Source organism: Thunnus albacares, chromosome 23 (genome assembly GCF_914725855.1).
Source record: "Thunnus albacares chromosome 23, fThuAlb1.1, whole genome shotgun sequence".
Taxonomy (NCBI): domain Eukaryota; kingdom Metazoa; phylum Chordata; class Actinopteri; order Scombriformes; family Scombridae; genus Thunnus; species Thunnus albacares.
This window is the reverse complement of record NC_058128.1, coordinates 12,640,909-12,664,967: the sequence shown is the minus strand read 5'-3', so window position 1 is coordinate 12,664,967 and position 24,059 is coordinate 12,640,909. Positions and strand designations below refer to the sequence as shown.

Here is a 24,059-nt window from a genome sequence, read left to right as displayed (position 1 = left end):
GAGCAAGTAAGAAGAAAAGCAGAAAAGCAGATGAGGAGAAACAGATAGCGACACAAAGAAGAAGAGTCAGCGTGAAGGGAAGCGGAGAGACGGTGACAAAGAGACGAATTGTGTGTTGGTTTGCTGACTCTGGCAGCAGTACAGTGGCTGTAGTTACTACTCACTTGAATGATTTTGGCTGTAGATATGCAATACTCTGAGTCTTTGCATTTTTTTCATCCCACATGTAAGACTAGGAGAGATAACATTTCAAAATTTGGTTCATGATTTGCTGTTAACTCATGGTATCTATTTTCAAAGGATTTTAAAAGGACAAATGAAAGGTCAGTTTGATAGTCTCCCTGAGAAGACTTCATACCACCTGTTTAAAGTTGTAATACTTAATATTAATTAATATCAAACCCTATGTTTTATACTATTTATGACCTGCATTTTTCTCCATATACTTTGGTAGTATTCATTGTCAGGGGCGTCATGCAGTCAATTTTTTTTCAGTTTCAAAATGCATATTTTAACATTTATTACTTCTATGTTATAGCCGCCCACTCAGTAACGTAACTATGACACTGTATTGCATTTAATAATAATATTGTACAAGAAAATGTTAGCAAAAAGGCTTCAAACCCCAGGGAAACATTAGCTCGTTAGCCAACCAGCACCAGAAAGCTCACAAACATGTAGCTACTGTTTTTACTGACACTATTTTTGACTCTTTGTAAAAAAAAAAAAAAAACACAAAAAAACATTTCAGACACATTTCAGTGCTGCAAATTTGTTTTGACAAAATCATTTAGCAAACAACAGAAAAGAACAGCACGCTAATGCTACTGCTAATGCTAATGCTAATATTAATTATTGTTAAAACCAATTATGCTAAAGTCACTTCAAATAGGGAAATTCTGAAGCTCAAAGTAATTTACAGATGAATTCAAGTCTGTTTTATGGCATGAGCTGAGATTTGTTATTCGTACCTCATTCTTCTACTACTTAGCATTTTCTTGTTGGAAGCAACCAAGTAGCCTAAATGGAGAGGGGGGGACTCTGTGTAGCAGGCAGAATTAAATATGAATAAAAACATGCAGAAAAGTGACTGTGTTTATGTACTATATTATTAAGGAAAATTAAAAACACTTATTGTAAAAATAGAATTTAACAATTTCTAAAGCATCCAGTCTCAGTCTCAATATTTGAGAAAGCACGTGTCCCCTCAAGTTGAATGGACACAACACCTCTGTTCATTGTCAACGGCAGAGTCCAGAGTGCACAACTGAATCACAGAAATGGATGCATGTGCTGGATATAATGCGGGGAAAAACAACAGCTGGTGTCAGGTTATGGCATTATTATTGAATTAGCGCAACACAATGCATTTGTGGTTTGTTTGGTTGCAGTGTAAACAAAGGCACCTCAGCTGAGTGCAACGGTGTGGCTATTAATGTGGTTTATATAGTTTTTGGACAACAAAAGAGACCTGTGGCACAAAGGAAAAAGCTATATTGGAGTTTGGATACATTGGCAGTACTTGTTAATTGCATAAATTCATTGTTGGTTTTGATCGTTTCATGGGATTCATTGGCAACAAGATAAAAATAGAATATTTTCAGAACTGTCCTTTAAAAATCACCTGCCATTACCACCAGTGACCACAGGTGTCGCCAAATCAACAAGGACTGAAATTTGAAGGATTATCACTTTAAATCAAATTATTAACCAAGCAATTTTTTCACATAGCACTAAAAAATGTCAGATGTCCACAGAATGCTAATTTCCATGCTTGTCACTTCTAGGAAAAACACTTTCTTTCAAATATATTTTAGTGGCCGTCATAGCAATACTGGAGGATTTGCCAGATGTGAAACCATCAAACAGTCATATTTCAAAACTTCTTTGAATCACTTTTTCACCAAATCTGTAAAACTAGAATTACCTTCTAGATGCTAAAACCGTCTGCTTGGATTCAGTCGACCACTGAGTGCCTCCCAAAATCACCTCTTGACATTTTCTATGTTTGTTTGTTTTGGGGGAACACAGGTCAGCGGGTGAAATGCTGCATTGCAGGTTATTTGTTTGCGTGCATATGTGTGTTGATGACGTATGGGGGCAGCAGGCATTTTAGTGAATAGACTTCTTATGTTTAGAGACAAACACACTGTGGATAAAACTCAGCACACACACACACACACACACACACACACACACAAACTGAGTCAAAGCACTTATTAGGTAAACTTTGACATGGAAAAAAACAGGGAGGAGGCTGTTACCTACACACACACACACACACACACACACACACACACACACACACACCATTTTTGACCCCTTACTTGCTCAGACACATGCAGCAGGTTCACATCTCAAGAGCAACTGACCCTTGGTCTTTGCTCCATGGCCAACTATCATCCTGTTGACTGGCCTATAATTAGCAAAGCTGGCATGAGAAAACAATCTTAAATTGGTGTGTGTGTGTGTGTGTGTGTGTGTGTGTGTCTGTGTTTATGAATTAAGGCCCATGATTCATTCATATTCTGAGAATGAAACTGGTCTTTACATCATGGTTGGAAATGTGTTTCCATGGTTACGTTGCTAATAATGTGTGAATAAGCTAAATCCAAACACTGCGGCGTGATTGTGAGCCTCCCCAACAAACCTGTTCCCTGTGGTGTCCTTTATGTCACAACTGAGTGAACCCACATGTCGGTTTAACACACCGGATACAACCTCCTCGTAGCTTTTTGATCCTTCCCTCCTTGCTGTTTTCGCCCCTCTTCCTCTCCTGTTTACTATCACAAAAATCATCCCTTTCCTCTTGAATCCACTTACTGCATTTTGCTTAAACACTGTAAATTCATAGGATAGATACAATGATTATAGTACTTTCAATTCTGGATCTATTTTTAATCAAATAATATAGAATCAATCAAGATCATATTTCCTCCTCTATTGCCAAAATAGACATTTTAATAAATTCCAGATGTCTTTAAAAGACGATTGTTTATTTCATATTCATACTGGGATTTAGGTGTGCATGATAAAAATAATTTAATATCATCTAGCATCCAATTGATTCTGATTCTTATGTTTAATCACTTCTCATTTCTGTTTACTTCTTTCATCTGTTTGTTTGCTGCGTCTCTTGCCTTTTCCTGCCTCTTTCTGTGATGATCAAAGTGTCGTCCTATTATCCTATTGAGGGCAAGCTGTTACACAGCAGGATGGACACCTCTGTAATTACCGGGCAGGATGTACACAGAAATACATTAGTGTGTGTGTGTGTGTGTGTGTGTGTGTGTGTGTGTGTGTGTGTGTGTGTGTGTAGTTAGTGACCAATTTTAGTTTTAGACCCTGAAAGTGAGAAACATTTTTAGCAGTGAGGAGATTTTGTCCCCTCATTTCTTTAAAAGGTGTGGTTAAGAGACATGGTTTTAGGGTTAATTGAAGGTCATGGATAGGCATGTAGCTATGAAGGTTACAGTTAGGGCCTTGGGAATACATTATGTCAATCATGGTCACAAGTATATAAGTATAAACATGTGTGTCTCAGTCAACCCATCACATCAATATACTAGTAATTTAAGTTTTTGAAGGAAAACGTAATTGTTGCTTATGTTCTGTGGAAACGTTTTTCATGTGAAGGTGATCAGGGTGGATTATGGACTTACAAAATGCAGAAGACCATGATTCACATGTGGTTAGATTTAGGCAATAAAAGCACATGACTTAGCAAAAGATTGTGGTTTTTTATTAAATATTAATATATCAACATGTCATGTCTTGTACTTCAAGTCTGAACGTTTTCATTGTTTAACCAAAACCATGATTTTTCCCTAAACTGAACCAAATGCCTCAACACAACCATATATTTTTTTTAAATTTTTTTATCATGCATTAGTTGCTATGAGTGTATACTGGAGGGAGAACAACTGGAATACATTGTCAGGTATGTTTAGTGTCAACATTTGACTTGCCGAAGTAGTTACCTGACAACATTTCCTTATTATATTTATTTAAAAAAGTTATCTTCCTTTTAGTGGTATATAAATATACTTTCTAGCAGAAAGGGTTGGTCTCAGCACTTTAAGCGCCTTAAGGCCCATTTCAGCCTAAAATTTCATTCATTTTCATATTCAAATTCAGATTCATATTTCATAACATGTTTGTTTCAGATTTTGACTGTAACAAGGAATAGAAGCAAAGTTTACATTAAATATTTGGCTGTTGTTTCATGCAAAAAACTCTCATTTACACATGTATACACATGCACACAGCAGGCTTCAGGGCAGTAGTATGTCTAGAGAACCGGCACAATGTTTAAATCTTCTACTTTTTGGATAATGTTTACCTATTAACTAACAAAAACATGAAATAAAAATTCAATAAAAATATTTTAACAGCAGTAAAGTCATGTGTGTGAGAGATAGCACACACACACATAACCTTAATGACCTTTGACCTTTGATCTCTGAACCTTAGTGGTGAGAGAAGCCATTGATATGGACACTAGCCCACACACGAACCCTTCAATGACACCCACCAGCTCCTAGAATGTGAAAGGTTTAAAGCACGATTGAACATGACGTGTGTGCATGTAGTGGGAGACAAACACAAGTCAGCACACGGAGGGCTCCTTGGCAACCACAGCACCGTAATCTAACTGCTGAGCTACGCTAGACGACCTGACTGTGCATTCGTGTGCGTGTGTGTCCACATTTGGACCTCGATCTGCCATCTGGGAGTAGGAGTGAAAGAGTGGCAGTGATCTAATATCAGTTGACTCTCTGCATTCCTGACGATAACCACATGGTGTAACAGCGTTTCCCATATCAATGACTCAGCCAGCTGCTCCCTCCAGCCCTGCAGAGGCATCCTATGGAAACATTACAAAGGGTCTCATTTCCAAACTGATAGATTTTTTTTTTTTATAAAGAATATTATTATTATATTATGAATCTTTTGCTACACTGATGGTCAAATAAAAGAAAAAGTTTGACTTTTGCTTTATTGCAGACAGGAATTTTAGATCATGTTCTCTCTTTTTCAGTTATTTTGAAAATAATTCATGGTTCATTACAATCTGGGTCATGTTTTTGTGATTTTTTTCCATCATTTCAATCGGTAACAATAAGATTGTAGTCACTGAATTCATTACTGAGAACTATAGGATCACAGCCATATATATATAAAAAAAAAAGTCTGATGAAGCAAGAAACACAAGCTGTGAGACAGTCAAACAGGTTTTAAAGGGTTAGCTAACTAATTTGTAAGAGAAAATGAAGGCAAACAGTAAAATTACTAACCAAACTGTTCACTGTAAACATCAACAGTTTTAAAACTCTCTGGTTCAACTTTGACCCTTTCTTCTTGCCGTAGTAATGTGGCTAAACTGATGGCTTGTTTCTTGTCCTATCAGACATGTTCCCTAATCTCAGCAATTACAATAACTTGGTGAGTACATTACAGTGAGAAATTATGGTCAAAACCATGAAAATAAAAGGAGTTGTAAAAAAAATCAGAAACAGAAATGATCCTTTTAAAAGAATTTCTTTTAGTTGATTGAAGCACATTAGGGCTACAGTAAAATAAACTAATATAATAAACTGGCTATACTGGTCTATATCTTCATCATGTCCTTATATACAGTATTAATGCAAGATGGATTTGGCATAGAGTCAACAGGCAGACTTTTACAGTGGCTACAGGTGCAGTTATGTGTGTGTTTCCAGAGGTAGAGCCCATAAACACTTGGTTCTCCTCTGACGTCAGCCATGCTGCGAGAGTCTATTGCGTAACAAGTTGACGTGTGTTGTTTATTATTACACCATTATCTACACTGCTAAATACCCTTGAAATGTGTGCCAGATGGATACAGAAGGATCCAAAAGTCTGAGACCACTTTCCCATGTATGTGTGTTTGTGTCTGTTAGAAATGTGTGTGTGTGTGCCAGGTGAGCATGAGTGTGTATCACATGCCAGTCGTGCGTTCACCATTAAACACACTACATGCTGTTATGGCAACACTGCAAAAACATACTCATGAACAGAAATGTTCTGACTGTTCCTGAATTGTTCTCTCTGAGGTGGTGACTTTAGTTAACTTCAGTGTTGACAAGCAGGAATGATAAGTATGTACAGCCACTGCTACATAACAAATGTAAATCTCTTGAATCTACAGCTCAGTCCGACTAGAGTCAAGGAAACCTCCTTTGGGGCTCATTTTAATAACAGAAGATTTACACTGATTGCTTAAATGTATGCTGTGGTATGCTGTACTGCAGCTTTTCTTCATACTTGAATTCCTTGAAAGTCATGTGCAGATTCTGTAATGCTGCAAGTTCCAGCACTTTATAAGAATTTACACTGTCGCTTGGTTTAGTAAACATCCAGCAACTGCTTTCCGCATGCATTCAGGGTCTCTTTTGATAAAGTATCACATTCGATCATATTCTGCAGTTTCTTAACTTCATAGAATAACATAAACCAGTTTTGCGAATTAAATTATGCATGAAAGAAGTCCATGAAAGAAACACACATTGACATATTTACAGCAGAATGTGTTTTTCCTAAAACTTTCCCGAACACGTCTGGAGCTGATCTGATTTTCACACACATAAACACGCAGTTCACACACAGAGATATGATCTTGGGTTCAAAAGGTCAAACACCATCGCTGACTTATCCACAGAGAAAGAACAAAAAGCCCAGAACAAATCATATGTGCTGCAATTACTAGAGGAAACGCACATGTACTTTACACAATGGCATGTAAAACGACCTCAGTCCCCTCCAGCATTATTTGTGGAGTTGTAAAAATATACTACTCATTGTTGAATGTTTGCTTGAAGTTTTTATTACAGGTAAGGCATGTTTAGAAAGTAGAGGGACTGATGTCATAGAGTCTTTGTGAGGACATAGAAGACAGCAATAGCTGGAATTCCTCGTATTTCTTTGTGGTGTTTAACCTGTCATAAAAGTGCAATCCTCTCATACTGAAATCTGTGAAAGAGGGCATCACAATTACTGGGAATAGGTAGTTTTTAAACAGATGCAGTGAATACGTGAATCCAAAGGAATCTTGTAATTTCTTTAACCTTACAAATATACCTAAAGATAATCAAATTGTAACTATATCTTGTGTTGTGTTGCTGTCATCAAGCTGGCAAAGTTCTGTTTTTGCTTCCCACCATCTTTCAGGAGGTCGGAGGTCGACAGTTAGTTGCTGAAAGACCCTTCAGGGGGGCAGATGTTTGCTCCCGTGGTAGCTGCTTTCAAACCTTCCATCCGTAGGAATGTCGTCTCTAAACATGGTGACACCTCGCTGCTGCAGCAGCATGGGTAATTTCAGAGTGAAATGCTCCATGAATCAATGTTTAAATCTTGAGACAGTTAATTTCACTGAAACAAATACTAAGAATATTCTTAAAACAGACCTCAGACCTTGTGAAACTAAAAATTACCAGCAGTCTTTGCAGTAATGCTGCAGCGCTGCATTCTACCGTGATGACAAGGAAATTACGCTAACATGCAAATTTATGTTCAAGTGTTAAATGATAAGTTAAGTGTTTTGTTCTGTTGTGCAACTTCAAGGTTAAGGTTAATGTCACAATCAAGGCATTTTAGAGAAGGAATGTGTTGGGGTTTTTTTGTCTCTTTCTGATCTGATTTGATTGCTGAATCAACAGGGTTGCAGCCAGTGTTGGTCATATTTTCAGACTTTGTGGGACCTTACCATCTTTCCATTCTCTAACTTTACCCTCTTTCCCACAATTTCCATTTCAAGCTAAAAAAATAAATGTGGCACTTGTCTGAAAACACCAACAAACAGCTTGAAATTTAAATACCCATGGTCCACATGGATGGAGAAGAAAACATAGTTTTATCCCACAAAAACACAGACAATAACATAATACACCTGAAATTCAAATACCTTCTGAGGAATGCGACGATTTTCCTCCAAAGCCCAGAGTGTGTTTGTGTGTGTTTGTGTGCACGTGTGTGTGTTTGTGTTCGTTTGGCGTACTGTCAGTATGAGAACAAAAATCATTAAAGCATCAAAAACAACAATAAACTTGTTCAATGGCTCAATTCTATGAGTCATCTAAGCCTTTGGGTAAACTAACAACCACTGTGATTACACAACAAGTCTTAACAGTATTTGCGGTTTGGTGTTAATCCATTGACCAAAAAAGTTAGCGTGCCATGATCTGATCTTGACTTACTGTAAAGTCTCTTCGAAGTAGTGCCTGTATCCAAAACAAACAAGACAAGAGTCAAGGTGGGGGGACACTACTGCAGGATGTGTGTATGCGTGTGTTGTGAGTGTATATACAGTGCTGCTTGAAACCCTTCAGAATTTTCTGCATTTCTGCATAAATATGACCTAAAACGTGAGGTCCTAAAACTAGATAAAGTGAACCCAATTAAACATATAAGACATAAAAAATCTTTTATTTATTGAGGAAAATTATCCACTCTTACATATTTGTGTGAGGCAAAAGTATGTGAATCCTTGCTTTCAGTAACTGGTGTGACTCCCTTTTGCAGCAATAACTTCAACCAAATGTTTCCGGTAACTGTTTATCAGCCCTGCACATCAGCTTGGAGGAATTTTAGCCCAATCCTCCTTACAGAACAGCCTCAACTCAGGGATGTTGGTGGGCTTCTTTGCATGAACTGCGTGCTTCAGGTCCTTCCATAGCATTTCTATAGGATTAAGGTCAGGACATTGACTCAGCTATCCCAAAAACATTATCTTTCTTCTGCTTTAACCATTCTTTGGTAGAGCGACTTGTGTGTTTCGGCTCGTTGTCTTACTGCATGACCCACTTTCTGTTGAGCTTCAGTTCACAGATGGATACCTTGACATTTTCCTGTAGAATTTGCTGGTACAACTCAGAACTTGTAGCTCCTTCAGTGATTGCAAGATGTCCTGGTCCAGAAGCAGCAAAGCAGCCCAAACCATGATACTACCACCACCATGTTTCACAGATGGGTTAAGGTTCTAATGCTGGAATGCAGTGTTTGCTCATTTCCAAACATAACGCTTCCCATTGATTTTGGTCTCATTCATCCACAGAGCATTTTTCCAATCACCTTCTGGCTTATCCATGTGGTATTGAGCGAACCGTAGACGGCAGCAATGTTCTTTTTGGAGAGAAGTGGCTCCTCTCCTTGCAACTCTGCCATGCACACCATTGATGTTCAATGTTCTCCTGATGGTGGACTCATCAGGAGAACTGGCTGTAGTCACTGCATGAGAGGCCTTTAGTTTCCTAGACGTTACCCTGGGGCCCCTTATGGCCTCCCAGTGTATTACACGCCCGCTCTTGGTGTGACTTTTGTTGTTCAACCACTCCTGGGGAGAATAACAATGGTGTTGAATGTACATAATCTGCCTGACAGTCAACTGGTGGAGTCCAAACTCTTTAGAAATGGTTTTGTAACCCTTTCCAGCTTTGTGGGCATCAACAACTCTTCTGCTCAGGTCCTCAGAAATCTCCTTTGTTTGAGCCATGACACACTTCCACAAACCTGTGTTTTGAAGTTCAGACTTTGATAGTGAAGACCCAGATTTCTCTTCTTTAAATAAGGCAGGGCCTCCCAGACTCACACTTGATTGTCATCCCATTTATTGAAACACCCAACTCTAATTTCCCCTTCAAATGAATTGATAATCCTAGGGGTTCACAATGCTTTTGCCACGCACAAATATGTAACATTGGATCATTTTCCTCAATAAATATACAAATAAGTGTAAATTTGTTTGTCTCATTTGTTTAACTGATGTCTCCTTATCTAGTTTTAGGACTTGAATGGAAATCTGATCACGTTTTAGATCATATTTATGCAGAAATAGAGCAAATTCTAAAGAGTTCACAAACTTTCAAGCAGCACTGTATACTGCAAATATCTGTACAGTACATGTGGCTGTGTTTTGGACTTGTCCCTCTGGGGCTGAGGTGTGGTGTGAACAGGTATAATAGAAAAAAAAAAAGAAAGAATGGAAAGTTCCTGAGATGCAAGAGTGACACTTTAACAAATGTTCTTTGTGGTGTCACTCTCTCTTTCTGATGTGATGTTTTATTTTCCACAGATGAGCCAAAGCTGTTTGGAGTTTAAACCTCCCTCAGGCCTACAAGGTTTCAGGCCTCAGCCACGTGTGACATCACAGGACATTCCTCCCAGTGCCTTCCTGGCTTTTATGGCTCAGCCTTCATCGCCATCCACAACACACACTTCCTTCCTCTGTGTTTGTGTGTATGTGGGCATTCCCACTTCCCGAGTTCCACGAATGTTGCTGTTTGTGCAGAGGCTGCATCCCAAACGTGAGACATTTAAAGAGACATACAGGTATAGGCACTGAAAAACAAAGAAATACAAGGGGGGCGCCTGGGGATCCACTGCACAGACTATAATGCAAGGGGCACAAAGCATGCAGCAGTACTCTGCAGAACACACAGTGTGTGGAAAAACTTCAACTCTGTGTAAAATTCCAGTAACTGATTAATTCAACTGGAACACTGTAGGATCTTTCATTCATTTTTCAAAACATCAAAAGTGACCTTGTGTAAAGGCCATTCATTCTGTGTATTAATGATGCAGGTACAGCACAGCAGAAACACTGGGGAAACACCAAAATTTCTTTGCTGTAACTAATAATTTCTCAATTTCGACATGTTCTGTTGATTTTCTTTTTCTTGTAAAAGTCAATTTGGCAGTGTGAAAATCATCTTTGTCAAGTGTAAGAAAATGACTCAGACTGAGAATAATCTTAGTTTGGGCTTGGAGACAACACATTACTAACATAAAAACTGCATTACCAACTAGGGGAATGGTGTTTGAAAAACATGGACATTTAGCATGCTAGGAGCATTTTATGACAACAAATTGACACAAATTGATTTGTATTATTGGAGTGTAAACTCTATTTTCAGTAGTGGAGAGTAGTCAGTCAGTATCTCCTCCTCTGCTAAATGAATGTTTTATTGGTTTTATTACATTTTTATCTTTTTTGTGTGCATTAGTCGCAAATTGTTTTTACAGTGTTTACATTTTTTCTGTCTTACTATCAGAATTTGCTCTAACCTGTATGAAAGGTGCCACACAAATAAAGTTTGATTCATTGATTGATTGATGTTAACATTTTTTGAAAAAATATTTCTCTTGCAAGTCCCTTAACTTTATGGAAGTGCAATACTAAGTCTCTGATGTATTATTTTAACTAGATCTTTATACATATAAATGGAAAAAATGTCTGAATCTTAAAATAAGTCTGAACATATTTCAGATTTTGGCAGTGACTGGTATTAACATTACTGACTGTAATACTGATGAGGTATTGCAATGTGGCATCTATTACTGCATGGAATAGATCTTTAAAGTTACCACCGCAGTCTCTCTAGAGACACCATTAAAGCTCTGGTGGTACAAAGCAGAAAGTGTCCTTGAGCAGAAGACTAGACTCCTAACAGGTCCAGAGGAAGGTGCACAAACAGTTTTTCCTTTTATTTTCAGCATGAATGACAGTAAATGACACTAAACTAAGCTGAGATCTATTAAAGCATGCACTAAATACAAACCCATCGCTCCAGGTTTAAGTCAGAATTACAAAATTACAGCAATATGGTGCTTTAAAGTTGGAAATTTCATCTTCCATCCCTGCCAACATTTTATTGACTTAAGTTGTGACAGGCTAAATTCTACTGAAGCCAAACGTTTTCCAGGTGTAGTGTAAGCTGTACACACCAGTCACCTGCAAATGGATGCCTGCTCAACCAGTCAGACGTGACCAACCATGAAGCAAGGTCACTGTCACTTTCACCCTGCGTATACATACATACACCTGAACCTGTACCTGACTTTACTCTCTTTCTGTGTCTCACCAGCCTAAAAAAAAAGAGTTACCAGGTGTGTTTGTGGATTTATTTGATCATGTGGAACACTATGGAAATGTAGGAAATTATTTGATTTGTCAGTGAGTCTTGGCACAAGTAAGTCATGTATGTCTAGTTAAAGATATTTATGTCAGAGGTACACATGGAAAAATACCTGGATGAAGTGAAGTGTGACTGTGTGTATGTTACTATTGTGAAACTCCTTGCAGGTTATGTCATTTACAAAGATGTATTATGAATGAGCAAACATTTGCACATACGCACACATACTTCCACATTTCAAAACACACCTGTGCAAAATATGTCCTGATGACGCAGCTGTCCACATTGCTCTCTGACACGTTGCTTTGTCAAACATACTCAAAACACTTACACACATATACACAGTCATGGTTATCTTCCACATGTTAGTTCCTATGACTTTATGACAGAAAAAGGCTCTTATTTCATTTTACACACACAAAATACATCACTTCTGTGTGACTACTGCAGTTCAGTAGCCTATGTACACACACAAATGACTGGCTGGTAGTACAGCTGGTGTGATGATCAAAGTAAAAACTGCCTCTACAGCTTTTATACAACTGCTATCAACACATGTATGCTAAAGGAAACAGGAAGACTCATAATCTAGTTCCCTGGTTACCACGAGAGTTTGTATTACTGCGTGCAATGTGGGAATGATCAACATGGATCTAAGACCTCTCTGATCAAAGCTTCTATAACCACTCGTATAATTTCAGATAACCACAAGGCTGTGATGTACCACTGCTGTTGGAAAGTATTTAATCGTCATGATGGAAGTTTTCCACTGAGACAAACTTCTGGATGTTCAGTGCCACGTCTGCTTGCTTCTTTCATATACTGTAAAAGCAGCAGATGCATGTCCTCATTATCATTTTTAATCAACTGACTCCTTACTTTTCTTTAATAGCCTTCATGAAGCAAACAAGGTAGATGGGTTAAAAAAAATACATGTTTGACTGTTGCCAAATTTGACTTGAATTCAGGGAGAGCAGTGATTGGCTGGTTGCATTGCCACAATGCATTGGGGGAGGAAAAAAAGAGCATGCAGTTTTATTTTCGAGTTGCAAAGCAGCAGTGCAAGCAGTCAAAGCAGCTGAGCCTTGGTAGTCAATAGTCATCAGTAATTGAAAACAGATTGTCATGAAAGTTCATATGTATATTGTTGGTACCCAGAGGATGACTATGAATTGTTTTAGAAACCTCTGATCTTTCATTTAGTGCCACCATTAGATCCCTGAAATCTGCTGTAGATGTTATACACATACTGAAATTTACTCTAATTGTAAAAACTGTTCTTTATTGTCTGCAATACTTTAAATTATACGAAATATATTGGATCACCATGTTTTTTGCTGTGATGTTTGTGCCTGTGTGTGTGTGTGGGCTGTATGTGTGTGGCACCAGGAATGAATGACTGTTTGTCTAAGAGGAGTTATGGCTGTTTATTTTCATTGAAGAGGTCAAAGGGTAGACGGATATTCCTGAATAAGTGACACACTCTTTCTCTCTTACACACACACACACACACACACAAATGCAATAGCTCAATAAAGGTGACTGAACCTCAGTCAGGGCATCCATGTAGGTCATCAGAGGCTCCTACATATGATGTATATGTTTAAACAGAGAAGGTTTATGTAGACATAAGACTGCGGGAAAAAAATGCTGTGAAACCTTTTATGTGTCCGGTCATGGGGAAGTTTTAAATTGGAACGAATGAGATTTGAGCTATATGCTTGTTACTAAAGTAGTATACAGGCACAGTAACTGTCTGTGTTATATACTGTAGTTTTGATAAGTATATGCTGGAGGCGCTAATAACTGCTAATTACAGCCTTGAGACCTTTTTAGCAATATCATATCCAACATTTTCTTTAAATGCTGTCAACTTTGCTCTTCAAATCAATCAATTTTTCCAAGTCATGGTAGAATATCAGCAAAATTTGTATGTAAATATCCAAAGTTGTTCACATTACTGTAACTGAACACTAATGAAATTGTGTCTGTACCCCCTTGAGTCACACAGAGGACAATTCTTGACAGAGTGCCTTTGTTTCACTTTGAGTGTGAGCTCATTGTGTTTAAATCAACAATAGTCCCATGAGCACCACAGGCACCGAGGCACATCAGCGATGGAGACTGGATGAGGTAAGGCAGAACCTCACCCACCTCCCACACGCTTTCTCTCCTACCATCGAACCATCCCCGCTCTCATTTTTTCCCTTTAAACAAACTCAAAATCACATATGACCTCACACACATGCAGCTACATCATTTACTGCATTACTACTGTATAATGTAATGGTTATACACTTGAACACAAAGCTTGTTGTTTAGAGTATTTATGTACAGACATGAATCAAACTCCCCGTCTTACTTACTGTTGTTTTGTTTCATATTTATGTAGTACATAGTAAGTGATTTCATTTTAGTTCTTCCTAAGTTTTTGCCAGTGTGATGTTCTATGGATTTTTAAAGGAAAAGATGCTTTTTTGACCCACCTTGATATGTATTTGTTTCAAGGTGTTTTATCTACCAATTGCTCTTAAGATTGTATTATCAGTCTAGCATTTATGTGTATCTACATACTGACAGAAATGTGGTCTACAAAATATTGGGACCTCATTTTTAATTGAATCGCTTTAAGGATAAGGCTGATGTCCCATGAAAAGAACAAAACCAACATTGTTAATCTCCCTCAATACTGTCTGACTTGCCTATCCTGTCTGTGGCTCTCAATCCAAAGCCAACTTGTTCCGACTCTAGACTTAAAGGACCAGTCTGTAGGATTTAGTGGCATCTAGTGGTGAGGTTGCAAATTGCAACCAACTGAATACAACTCCCCTCACCCTCCTCTTTCAAGTGTGTAGGAGAACCTACGGTGACTGCGAAACTTGCAAAAAAGGTGGAAGGCCCTCTGTAGAGCCAGTGTTTAGTTTGCCCATTCTGGGCTACTGTAGAAACATGGCAGTGCAACATGGCAGCCTCCATGGAAGAGGACCCGCTCCCTATGTAGACATATAGGGCTCATTGTAAGGTGATTATACACTAATTAAAACACATTTATTAATATCATATTAATATTATATTCAATTTCTGCCGAGTCCGTTCCGCCAGATGAAACTAAATTCTACACACTGCACCTTTAAATGTTTAAAAACGGGTCACAAATATATAGTCTTATCTTTAAAAAAAAGTTCAGTGATTTCCTTATACAGGTGGGCACTGTAGTTTTTTGGCAAACTTTACTAAAACAGGAATAAACTGAATTATCTAGGGACTATTTTCAACCATGGATTAATACATTCCAGTAAATACTTACGGCAGCAGGACGGTGTACAGAACAGTATGTGGGATTGACTCAAAATACCACAGTGCCAACATTCATGGTCATGAAGGAACATGCCACTAAGTGTGACTCATTGATGTGTTTTTAATAGTTTTTGGACAACAGCAACACAGAGGAATCAGGATTTTCTATCTATCAGGATTTGGCTATACAGACAATATTTAATTAGCCAGATCAATGAATTATTGATTTTGGTCTTGTCATGCAGTTAGGGTTAGACTACATACAAGCCTTATTCATTATAGCTGCATTTTATATTGTGTATATTAATACTGAAGCGAATGAACTGACCACCTTAGCTAATACACTAATACACACACAATACACAACATACAAAGGTTTTCATCTCAGTGGGACTGCTGTGTTTACCTCTGGGCACACACCATGCATGAAGGCGCACACACACACACACACACACACACACACTGGCAGACATACAAACCACATATTTACATGTTCACAAACACATGTCAACTGGACATTTAATACACACACAGACACAAACACACGTACAGGAATGACCAGCAACATTTACACCTGGGTTCTTTCCCACATACACACACACACACACACTTAAGTCTTATCTGATGACCTAACACTCGTGTTGGAGGGAAGAGAAACAGAGATAGAGAGAGGTCTGTATTTACCTTTAGATCACCCCTCAACTAACATAAACACACACATATACACAGGCTCCATACTGGCCAGCAGCCTGGCGCATAGCAACACGTTTTATCAACAAACACAAGAGGTCAGATTCTGTGTGTGTGCATGTGTGTGTATGTGTGTCCATTTGTAGCCCAATCACCTTTTGTTTCTCTTAATTTCTACATGCCAAGGTACCTCTCACTCCCCCCCTTTTCTCTCTTTCTGTGTTTTCTATCATTTCACACTCTTTTGATGCCTCTCTTAAAGGAATAGTTCAACATTTTAGGAAATATGTGTATTTGCTTTCTTTGACGAGAGGATATCAATCTCACATTTATGGGTTAAGCTCTGCACTTAATGCACAGACTTATTGCACCACACACAGCCTATACAGCATTTTATATGTATATATTTATGTCATTGTACATGTTTATGTTTATTTTTATATGCTTTTCAACAGATGTGGGACTACATGTCTGCTATGTCTTTGTATGTGTTTGGCCGTGATCCAAGCGCAGCAGCACACGCTATACTAGACCTCTATGAGTTACAGTTTAAATGGAGTATATGGCACCTTTAACCGCTGCAGTTATATGTGCAGTTGATAAGCAACACACAATCCTCTGAGAATAAATACATGTTTGTGAATTCTCAGAAAAACCATTTAACCGCTACATGTTTTTTATGAGCTGGGTGTGTATACAGATGAACATGGAAAGTCTGTGAAAAGCTTTAAAAGACTGACATACAGTGAACTTGGATTTATAAGTCGGGTTTGTGATTTATCTGTGTGTGTGTGTGTGTGTCTGAATTATAGTGTTGTGAGTTATAGTGTCCCAGCAGGGGAGCCTCTGCACCAGAAAGGGGGTTTCCTGTTCTTTCTTGGCAAATATGACTGGAACAAGTGGAGGAGGAACAGAAGTGTGACACAACACTCTTGGCTTCAAGCTGCAGCTAGTGATTTATTTTCTATGTGATAATCACTTCAAGGTTTTAGGGATGATCAGTTCGCTAATATGACAAACACTGTCTTTCGCTGGTTGAAAATAAAATCTAAGTAGACGTGTGAGTCAAGATTTTAAATCCTACTCAAGTGGAAGCAAAGGAGCAGGCATGTGCGTGTGCGTGTGTCTGTGTGATGAGAATACTTGTGAGTTATATCTGTTGTGTTTCACTCTGTGACAGTCTAATTGTGGGTTTATGAAAAAGAGAAAGCAGGAGACAGAGAGACTGGTCTGGGTGTGTGTGATAATCTAATTGTTTATATCTGGTAGGATCTAAACTTTCGTCTGGTATCACTCATCTTGGCTTTTTCTGCACACACTACTCTCTAAACTTTCAAAAAAAAAAAAATCTTTTCACGTTTCTGCACACACACACGCACACACAGGGCAGCGAATTGGGTCCATTTCCCATAAAGCTGTTTCAGATTCATAATGGGTCTGCTGTCATTTCCACCCCCAAAATGAAAAGAAAACACACACTACCCCTTGGACAGAGGAGAAAGGAAGAAGAGGGATAGAGAGAAAGGAAGAGAATGGGGGATGGGTGATGAAGAGAAAAAAGAGAAGAAGATGAAGGGCAATGTATGAGGGAGAAAGAGAGACTGAAATGGAGAAAGACCTTAAAGTTAAGAAAAAGTGGGAGTATGGTCAGAAAGAAAGAAAAATGTATTTAAGTAGAGGAATGTTTTGAATTTAAACCAGTGGTCAGTAAAGTAGCAGAGCATATTTAAAAGAGTTAAAACAATAAAAAGGTAAAGAAAACAAACAAACAACAGATGTGTAAAGGAGGCAAAGTCCATAAATTAGATATCCAATTAAATAAAACAAGTTGAATAGTATCACACTCACTACACTCTGTTCTTTACTGTGCTTTCAATCATCTTCATCAGGTTCAAAGCTCCAGAACAAACTAGTAAGTGAACCTTGAGTTGGGATTTTATATGGTCAAGAATAAATTTTATGTGTAACTCAACATGGACAAGAAGTCCTAAAAGTTCTAAGAAATGTCAACAGATCCATCTGTTCTGATCTGATGAAGACAGACTTGAGACATAATCTGATGCCAGGTGTGAATTCCAGTCAAAAAACTACAGTAGAACTGAAGAGTGTCAGTCCACTTGTACTAATAATTTTATATTTCTACCAAAATGTAAAAAGACTGATCCACACACACACACACACACACACACGTGTACATGCACACACAGAGCCTGAAACAGGTGTACCATACGTTGGATATACATTACATTACACAACAACAGTCATTTAAAGATGAGGATCATGTTGGTCTCGGATGAAAGTTCCTGGAATCACACACACACACACACACACACACACACACACACACACACACACACACACACACACACACACGCATACATGCACGCACACACGCATGCACACACGCATGCATGCACACACACATTCTCGTTCTTCACACCCACACTCAGAATGTGGCATTTGCCATGTAGGGGCCAAGAATGGGTTACATACACACACACACACACACATACACACACCACACACACACACATACCACACACACACACACACACACACACAGACACACACACTTGTGAATGTGAAAGAGAGGCAGCAACGTATTCTGGGAGGTGAGAGAAGTGGGAAAGAGATGAGAGGGATGGTGGTCATGGAGGGACACACAGCACCAAGGCACTGTTATCCAGAGAAAAATACACCTGACAATACAGGTAAACACAGTTGTTGCCATTGTTATGACACATGTATACTCATTATTCTATCCACAGGTATTAATATTATATATAATTATTATTATTGTTGTTACTATTTATTACCAGCCTGACAGTGTCCTTCTGGGATTTGCTAAAGTTGCTCGATGGCCAGTTCAGGCTTGTTCACATGCAAGCAACTTTGCACGTCTCTGAAATATATTTACCATTCTTGTAGGACTGCTGTGAGTTAATTTTGTGCTTCATGCCCTTTGACCGAGATATGAATGCTATGTCTCAAGCAGCCCTCAAAGAGGAAATCCTTTTTTTTTTTTTTCAAAATTTTGCACTGTGCACATAATCACACAGATTCATGTGGTGTGTCATGTTCAGTGTTGGGCAAGTTACTTGAAATCATTGTATCTTTTGTATTTAACATGTAGAAATAAAAAATGTGTGGTTTAGGAAGCAGACAGGAAACAGTTTGAAAAGATTTACTGATTATCCAACAGCTTGCATTAGCATAGACTCAGTGACTGCACTCAGCCCTCAAGAAGTCCTGACCTCAGCTTCAAACACCCTCCAATTCTGAACAAAACTAGGCATCAGGTGACTCCTGAATGTAGGTGTACATGTGGTTATAATTAGCAAGGTAAGAACACACAACATGTGAATAAAACAACATTTTTCCTCCTCCAGAGCAGTCTGTCAGGTTAACACAGAGACCATTCTGATATCAACCCTCCATTAATCCCAGTAAGACAGCTAGGACGCCAAGCCCCAAGTGAAAAAGTGACAGAGCATTACTAGGATTAGTAACTGTAATGTAATTACTGAATTTCTAATTTTAATCCCTTACACTGCTTGTTACTGAAAAAAGTAAATACATTACTGCAATGCCTTACAAAGTGGTTATGTTACAGTAATACAATACACATATTGTATGTAAAAACCACTGTTGCTTCCCAAAACCTGTATGCACCTGCTTTGGAGATTAAAGGTCAGTGAGGCCAAACTCTGTGACCAAACAGCCAAGACTCTGGGATGGCCTTCACATCATATGATCAGTCCGTGGTGAAAGAGTCATTGTTAAACAAAAATGGCTGATGTAACAGACACGGTCAATATGTCAGTGTGTCTCTGTCCTGTGTCCCCTCACGGAAAGGTACAAATCTATTAAACCTCTGACAGCTACTGTAGGTGTGGTCGTGTGTGGTCTGTGGGTGCACTCTAAAACCTGACCATACCGCACAGTGCTGGTTTGAGCCAGTTGAGCTTGGTTTCCACTCTAAAGATTATATTTAAAGGACCCTCAAAGCATCTGTCCGCAAACAAATTTATATTTTAAAGCACTATTTAATCACTGAGGAACCATTCTCCTCTGAGAGTGTGGATACTTTGAAATACGACTGCCATGCTTGGAGACACTGCGATTCTTACTAATTCTGTGTCAGTGCTCCACGCCCTGTTGCTGTGCTCTATACATAGAGAGTGACTGAGAGGTGTAAAGCCTTCGCACCATAGAAATAGATTCATCATGGCAGCTTCACACAGACACTGCGTGAAAGCCTCATAAATACAATTTCGGCAAATTACACGCTTCCCTTTGGACTTTGAAGATTTGAAGCTACGCTGACTGCTTTACGTCCGGATGTTGAGAAAATGTCATGAACTACAAGACTGTGAAACCCATTCACAATCAGACAGGTCATGTAGAAATCCACCAAACAGTATTCAAAGTGCTACAGTATGTGACTGTTTGACATACAAGGCTTTCATCTCACTGCAGATGATGTAAATCCAGCTCATATCCCAATGGGACCTTAAGGGTATGTCCAGACTGTTCAGGTCAAGCTAATTTTATAACTAACTATCTCTTATAGACAAAAACATGTGATTTAACAAGCAGCAAAGGACATTCAAGGTGCTCTGAGTAGAATATTACTGACTCACGGCACAAAATAACATACTATGTCGACATTTTAATAGGTTTGTTGAATGAAACCAGTGACTTCCCATCCATCATCTCTAATACCCCAAATTCATAGCTGTGAAACCTCACTTTATGGAACGTTGGAATCAAGTCATTTTATAACAACTGGTAACTTTATATGGAGGGTGCTGTAACAAGTCATGTGAGTCGTCCAAAAACTACCAACATGATTGAGACTGAAAGTTCATTCTTGACCTTAAAAAAAAACAACAGCTGTTAAAAACATTATCACCACACAGTCCGCTCCATTTTTGAGCTTTTCATCATATTTGCTGGATCTTCCACAGTGGATGGAGTTTGCCCAGTTGTCATGCAAACATAAACGTTCATATTTACATTTTTTTAATTCTGAGCACTTTGAGGACTTCTACATTTTGACTAAAAAAAATGAGATTGTACATTCAGTTGATAATAATCTCATTGAAAGATGGGCAACTGCATCACCTGAGGAGTTGAATCCTTGTAGGGGAGGTGTTTTTTGTCAACCAGTATAATTGCTTCTGCCATGAACAAATTACGAAATGGCAAGATGCCAATGAGCTTAAAGAAAGACTGGTTGCAATATTTGCTATATGAATGAGCCATATGCCTTAACAGCAGAACGCACCAGCAGTGTCTATTTACCAGTAATTACTGTGCAATACCAGTGGAGGTTTCCAATTGTGAACAAAGCCACATCTAATTATATTCAGTAGCTGGTACTCTATATGATTATATCTTTTCCATATACCACTACACACCTGCTGCATCTTAAACCTTAAGTACAGTAGCAACCAGTCATCCATATGGCTGCTAAAACAACATGACAAAGACATATGAGATGCATAATAAAGTGATGATTGTACACATACAAACATATAGCGTTAGCTGGCATTGACATACAGGATGTGTATCATGCCGAGCAATTTCTTAAACACACATGCTTATTTAAATGTCTACATACATTAACTTATTTCTGCTTTCCTGGAGATCCCTCATTTCTCTCCTCACATCTGTCAACATATGATTAAGCCACTGGACTTGAAATGAATATTTGTGGCGAGTGCTTAGCGTCTGTGAATGTAAACATTTACATTCTCAGCCGCATGATATGATCATTACTGCCACAGTTAGCGGCTGCCTGCGGCCAAATGGCGCTATAGGTTCTCATGTTATCTGTGACAGTGTTCCTCGGACTCTGCCAGCAGTCATGGTGGTCTTTATCGTCACTCATAATCCAAATTAGTCACTTTAAATCTTGCTAATCGCTGCTAAAATATACAGCAGACATCTGCTTCGGCTACTGTATGAGCTAACTGTGGTTACTGTCATCACTGCTGGCACTTAACAGAGTGCATTACTAACAGATTTTATATTATTTCATAGACAGTCTCATTGACATTAAAATGTGACTCATCAAAACATGACACGGAAATTTCAGAGTGTGTGTGCCTGTGTGTGTGTGTGTGCGTGTGCATGTGGGAGTGTTAATCCCAGTGAGTTCAGTTGGATGAATGAACAGAACTGGTATTCATGTGTGTGGTAAATTTGGAGATGGAAGCATGCAGGTAAACAACCTTATTTTTGCTACAGCTATACCTGCCACTGTGCTTACTGCGAGGATCTGAAATTACAGTTTTACCGTGTGACTTTTTTTTTCACTTATCAGTTCGGATTTATTACACAAGACAGATAATTAACATACTTTGTTAATGAAAAATACCAGATTTTTGCAGATATAGGTGTGTGCTTCTTAACCGACAGCAGTATTAGGTGAACAAAAAACAAGATTGGTTTTCAAGATACACTAAGAGACACTTCACAGTACTGCAATGGCCCTGAAGCAATATTAACATTCATCCACTCTGCTACACCTTTCCTCCAACATCTGTCACTGTCTCACTCATATAGACACCCCCCACCACCCCCACCCTCCACACACACACACACACACACACACACACACTCTTAAAGTACTTTGTTCTCTGGAGACTATGTAGCTAAATATACCAGTAACTGATAGTCCCACTGGTTGATGGGCAGGAACACTGCTGGCCCTGACACTGATACATTAGATGAATTGTAACAGACACCGGGTAGTGTGTGTGTGTGTGTGTGTGTGTGTGTGTGTGTGTGTGTGTGTGTGTGTGTGTGTGTGTGTGTGTGTTTCTGAGACGTCGGTAGTGTTAGGGAGGTAGTGAGAAGATTATTTGAGGAAAGAAGGAAGTTCAAAACTGCTTTACACAATGGCAAACAAAACCTGACTCAAAAAAGCTACGACATTTGACTCCTTAAAAAAACAAAAGAAAATATGTATAAAACATGAATACACATACAATGAAAAAACAGAAAAAAATGCTGCTTATAAAGCATCTTCTAAAAAGTGATCTATCAAGACCCCAACCCTACCTTGACCCCTTTTTCTTGGCATTAGTGAGTACCTGCTCTGTTGACCCGTAGCTACATTAGAGGACTTTATTAGCCTTTGCACCCAGGCCCTAATTGAGATTTGATGGATGTTGCGAGCGTAGCTTGGTCTCAGAATAGAGAGCCTAAATCAGGGCGCCACACAGCAAACCTCTGATCCTCAGCTCTCACATAGGCAGCACATACCACAGCTCTGCGGCAAAGCTAAGACAGGAGCAGCGATTCAGAGTCACAGATAGACCAGGACTGACAGAAAAGGAGATGAAAGAGAGAAGGGAAGAGGGATTGAGAATGAGGAGGAAACAGAGAAGAAGAGAGAGAGTTGCATCTACTGCATATTGCAACTTTCTTTCTTTCTCCTGTCCTTACCTGACTCTGTCTCCCCCTCTTCGTTCTCCCCCCTTTCACACAGGTCTCCCTTTCAGTTCACTAACCTGCAGAGGGCCGCTGGCTGGCATGGTGGATCTCAGCGATGTCAGGTCGATGTCTCGGCCCTGCTCCCCTCTCTCTGTCTTCCCCAGTCCCTGCATAATGAGGCCTGTAGCGAGCAAGCAACCAAAACACACTCTCACACACACCGAATGTTGCCCCCACAGCCGTGAAAATGCTAATGCAAGGATGGCTGTGGTCGTTATGAAAGGAAATGACCCTGGACGCCAGGCACCAAGCACCAGGCAAGGCCAAGGAGGACAGCGGAGGGACAAACAAACGGCTTATTCACCCTGCTCCCTCTCTCTCACTTTGCACTCCTTCTGCATGTCTCTCTGTCTTTTTCTCTCACCATCGCTCTCTCTATTCTACCCCTGTGCACACTCTAGGGTGTAAAAATGCTATAATACAAAATGGAAGCAAATATTGTCCCATATTTAAAGTTAGTCTTGTCCATGTCTATGCATATCAAGTTGTGTCTATTTGAGCCTGTTTGCTCAACAAAAACATTCTCCTGTATTTCTGTTAAGTTAACTGAGGTCAGACATGTTCCCATTAAAACACTGAGGGGCCACTGTTAGGAGTTTACAGCTTTCTAAACCAGGGGACTCATAGGCTCTA

General features: G+C 39.1%; 1 protein-coding gene across 9 annotated transcripts in view; it reads right to left on the bottom strand.

The window, feature by feature from the left end:
- Positions 1-23,740, bottom strand: part of LOC122974925 (ninjurin-2-like) — a 36,619-nt gene extending 12,879 nt beyond the window's left edge. For 5 of the 9 annotated variants that reach the window (XM_044343027.1, XM_044343026.1, XM_044343018.1 and 2 more), the window contains exon 1: positions 23,444-23,740. In XM_044343027.1, coding sequence (XP_044198962.1) covers positions 23,444-23,539 — 96 coding nt within the window. In that variant the 5' untranslated portion in view covers positions 23,540-23,740. The remainder of the gene's footprint in view (positions 1-23,443) is intronic. The other 4 variants (XM_044343020.1, XM_044343022.1, XM_044343023.1 and 1 more) reach the window with 2 other exon arrangements.
- Positions 23,741-24,059: the final 319 nt, after the last annotated feature.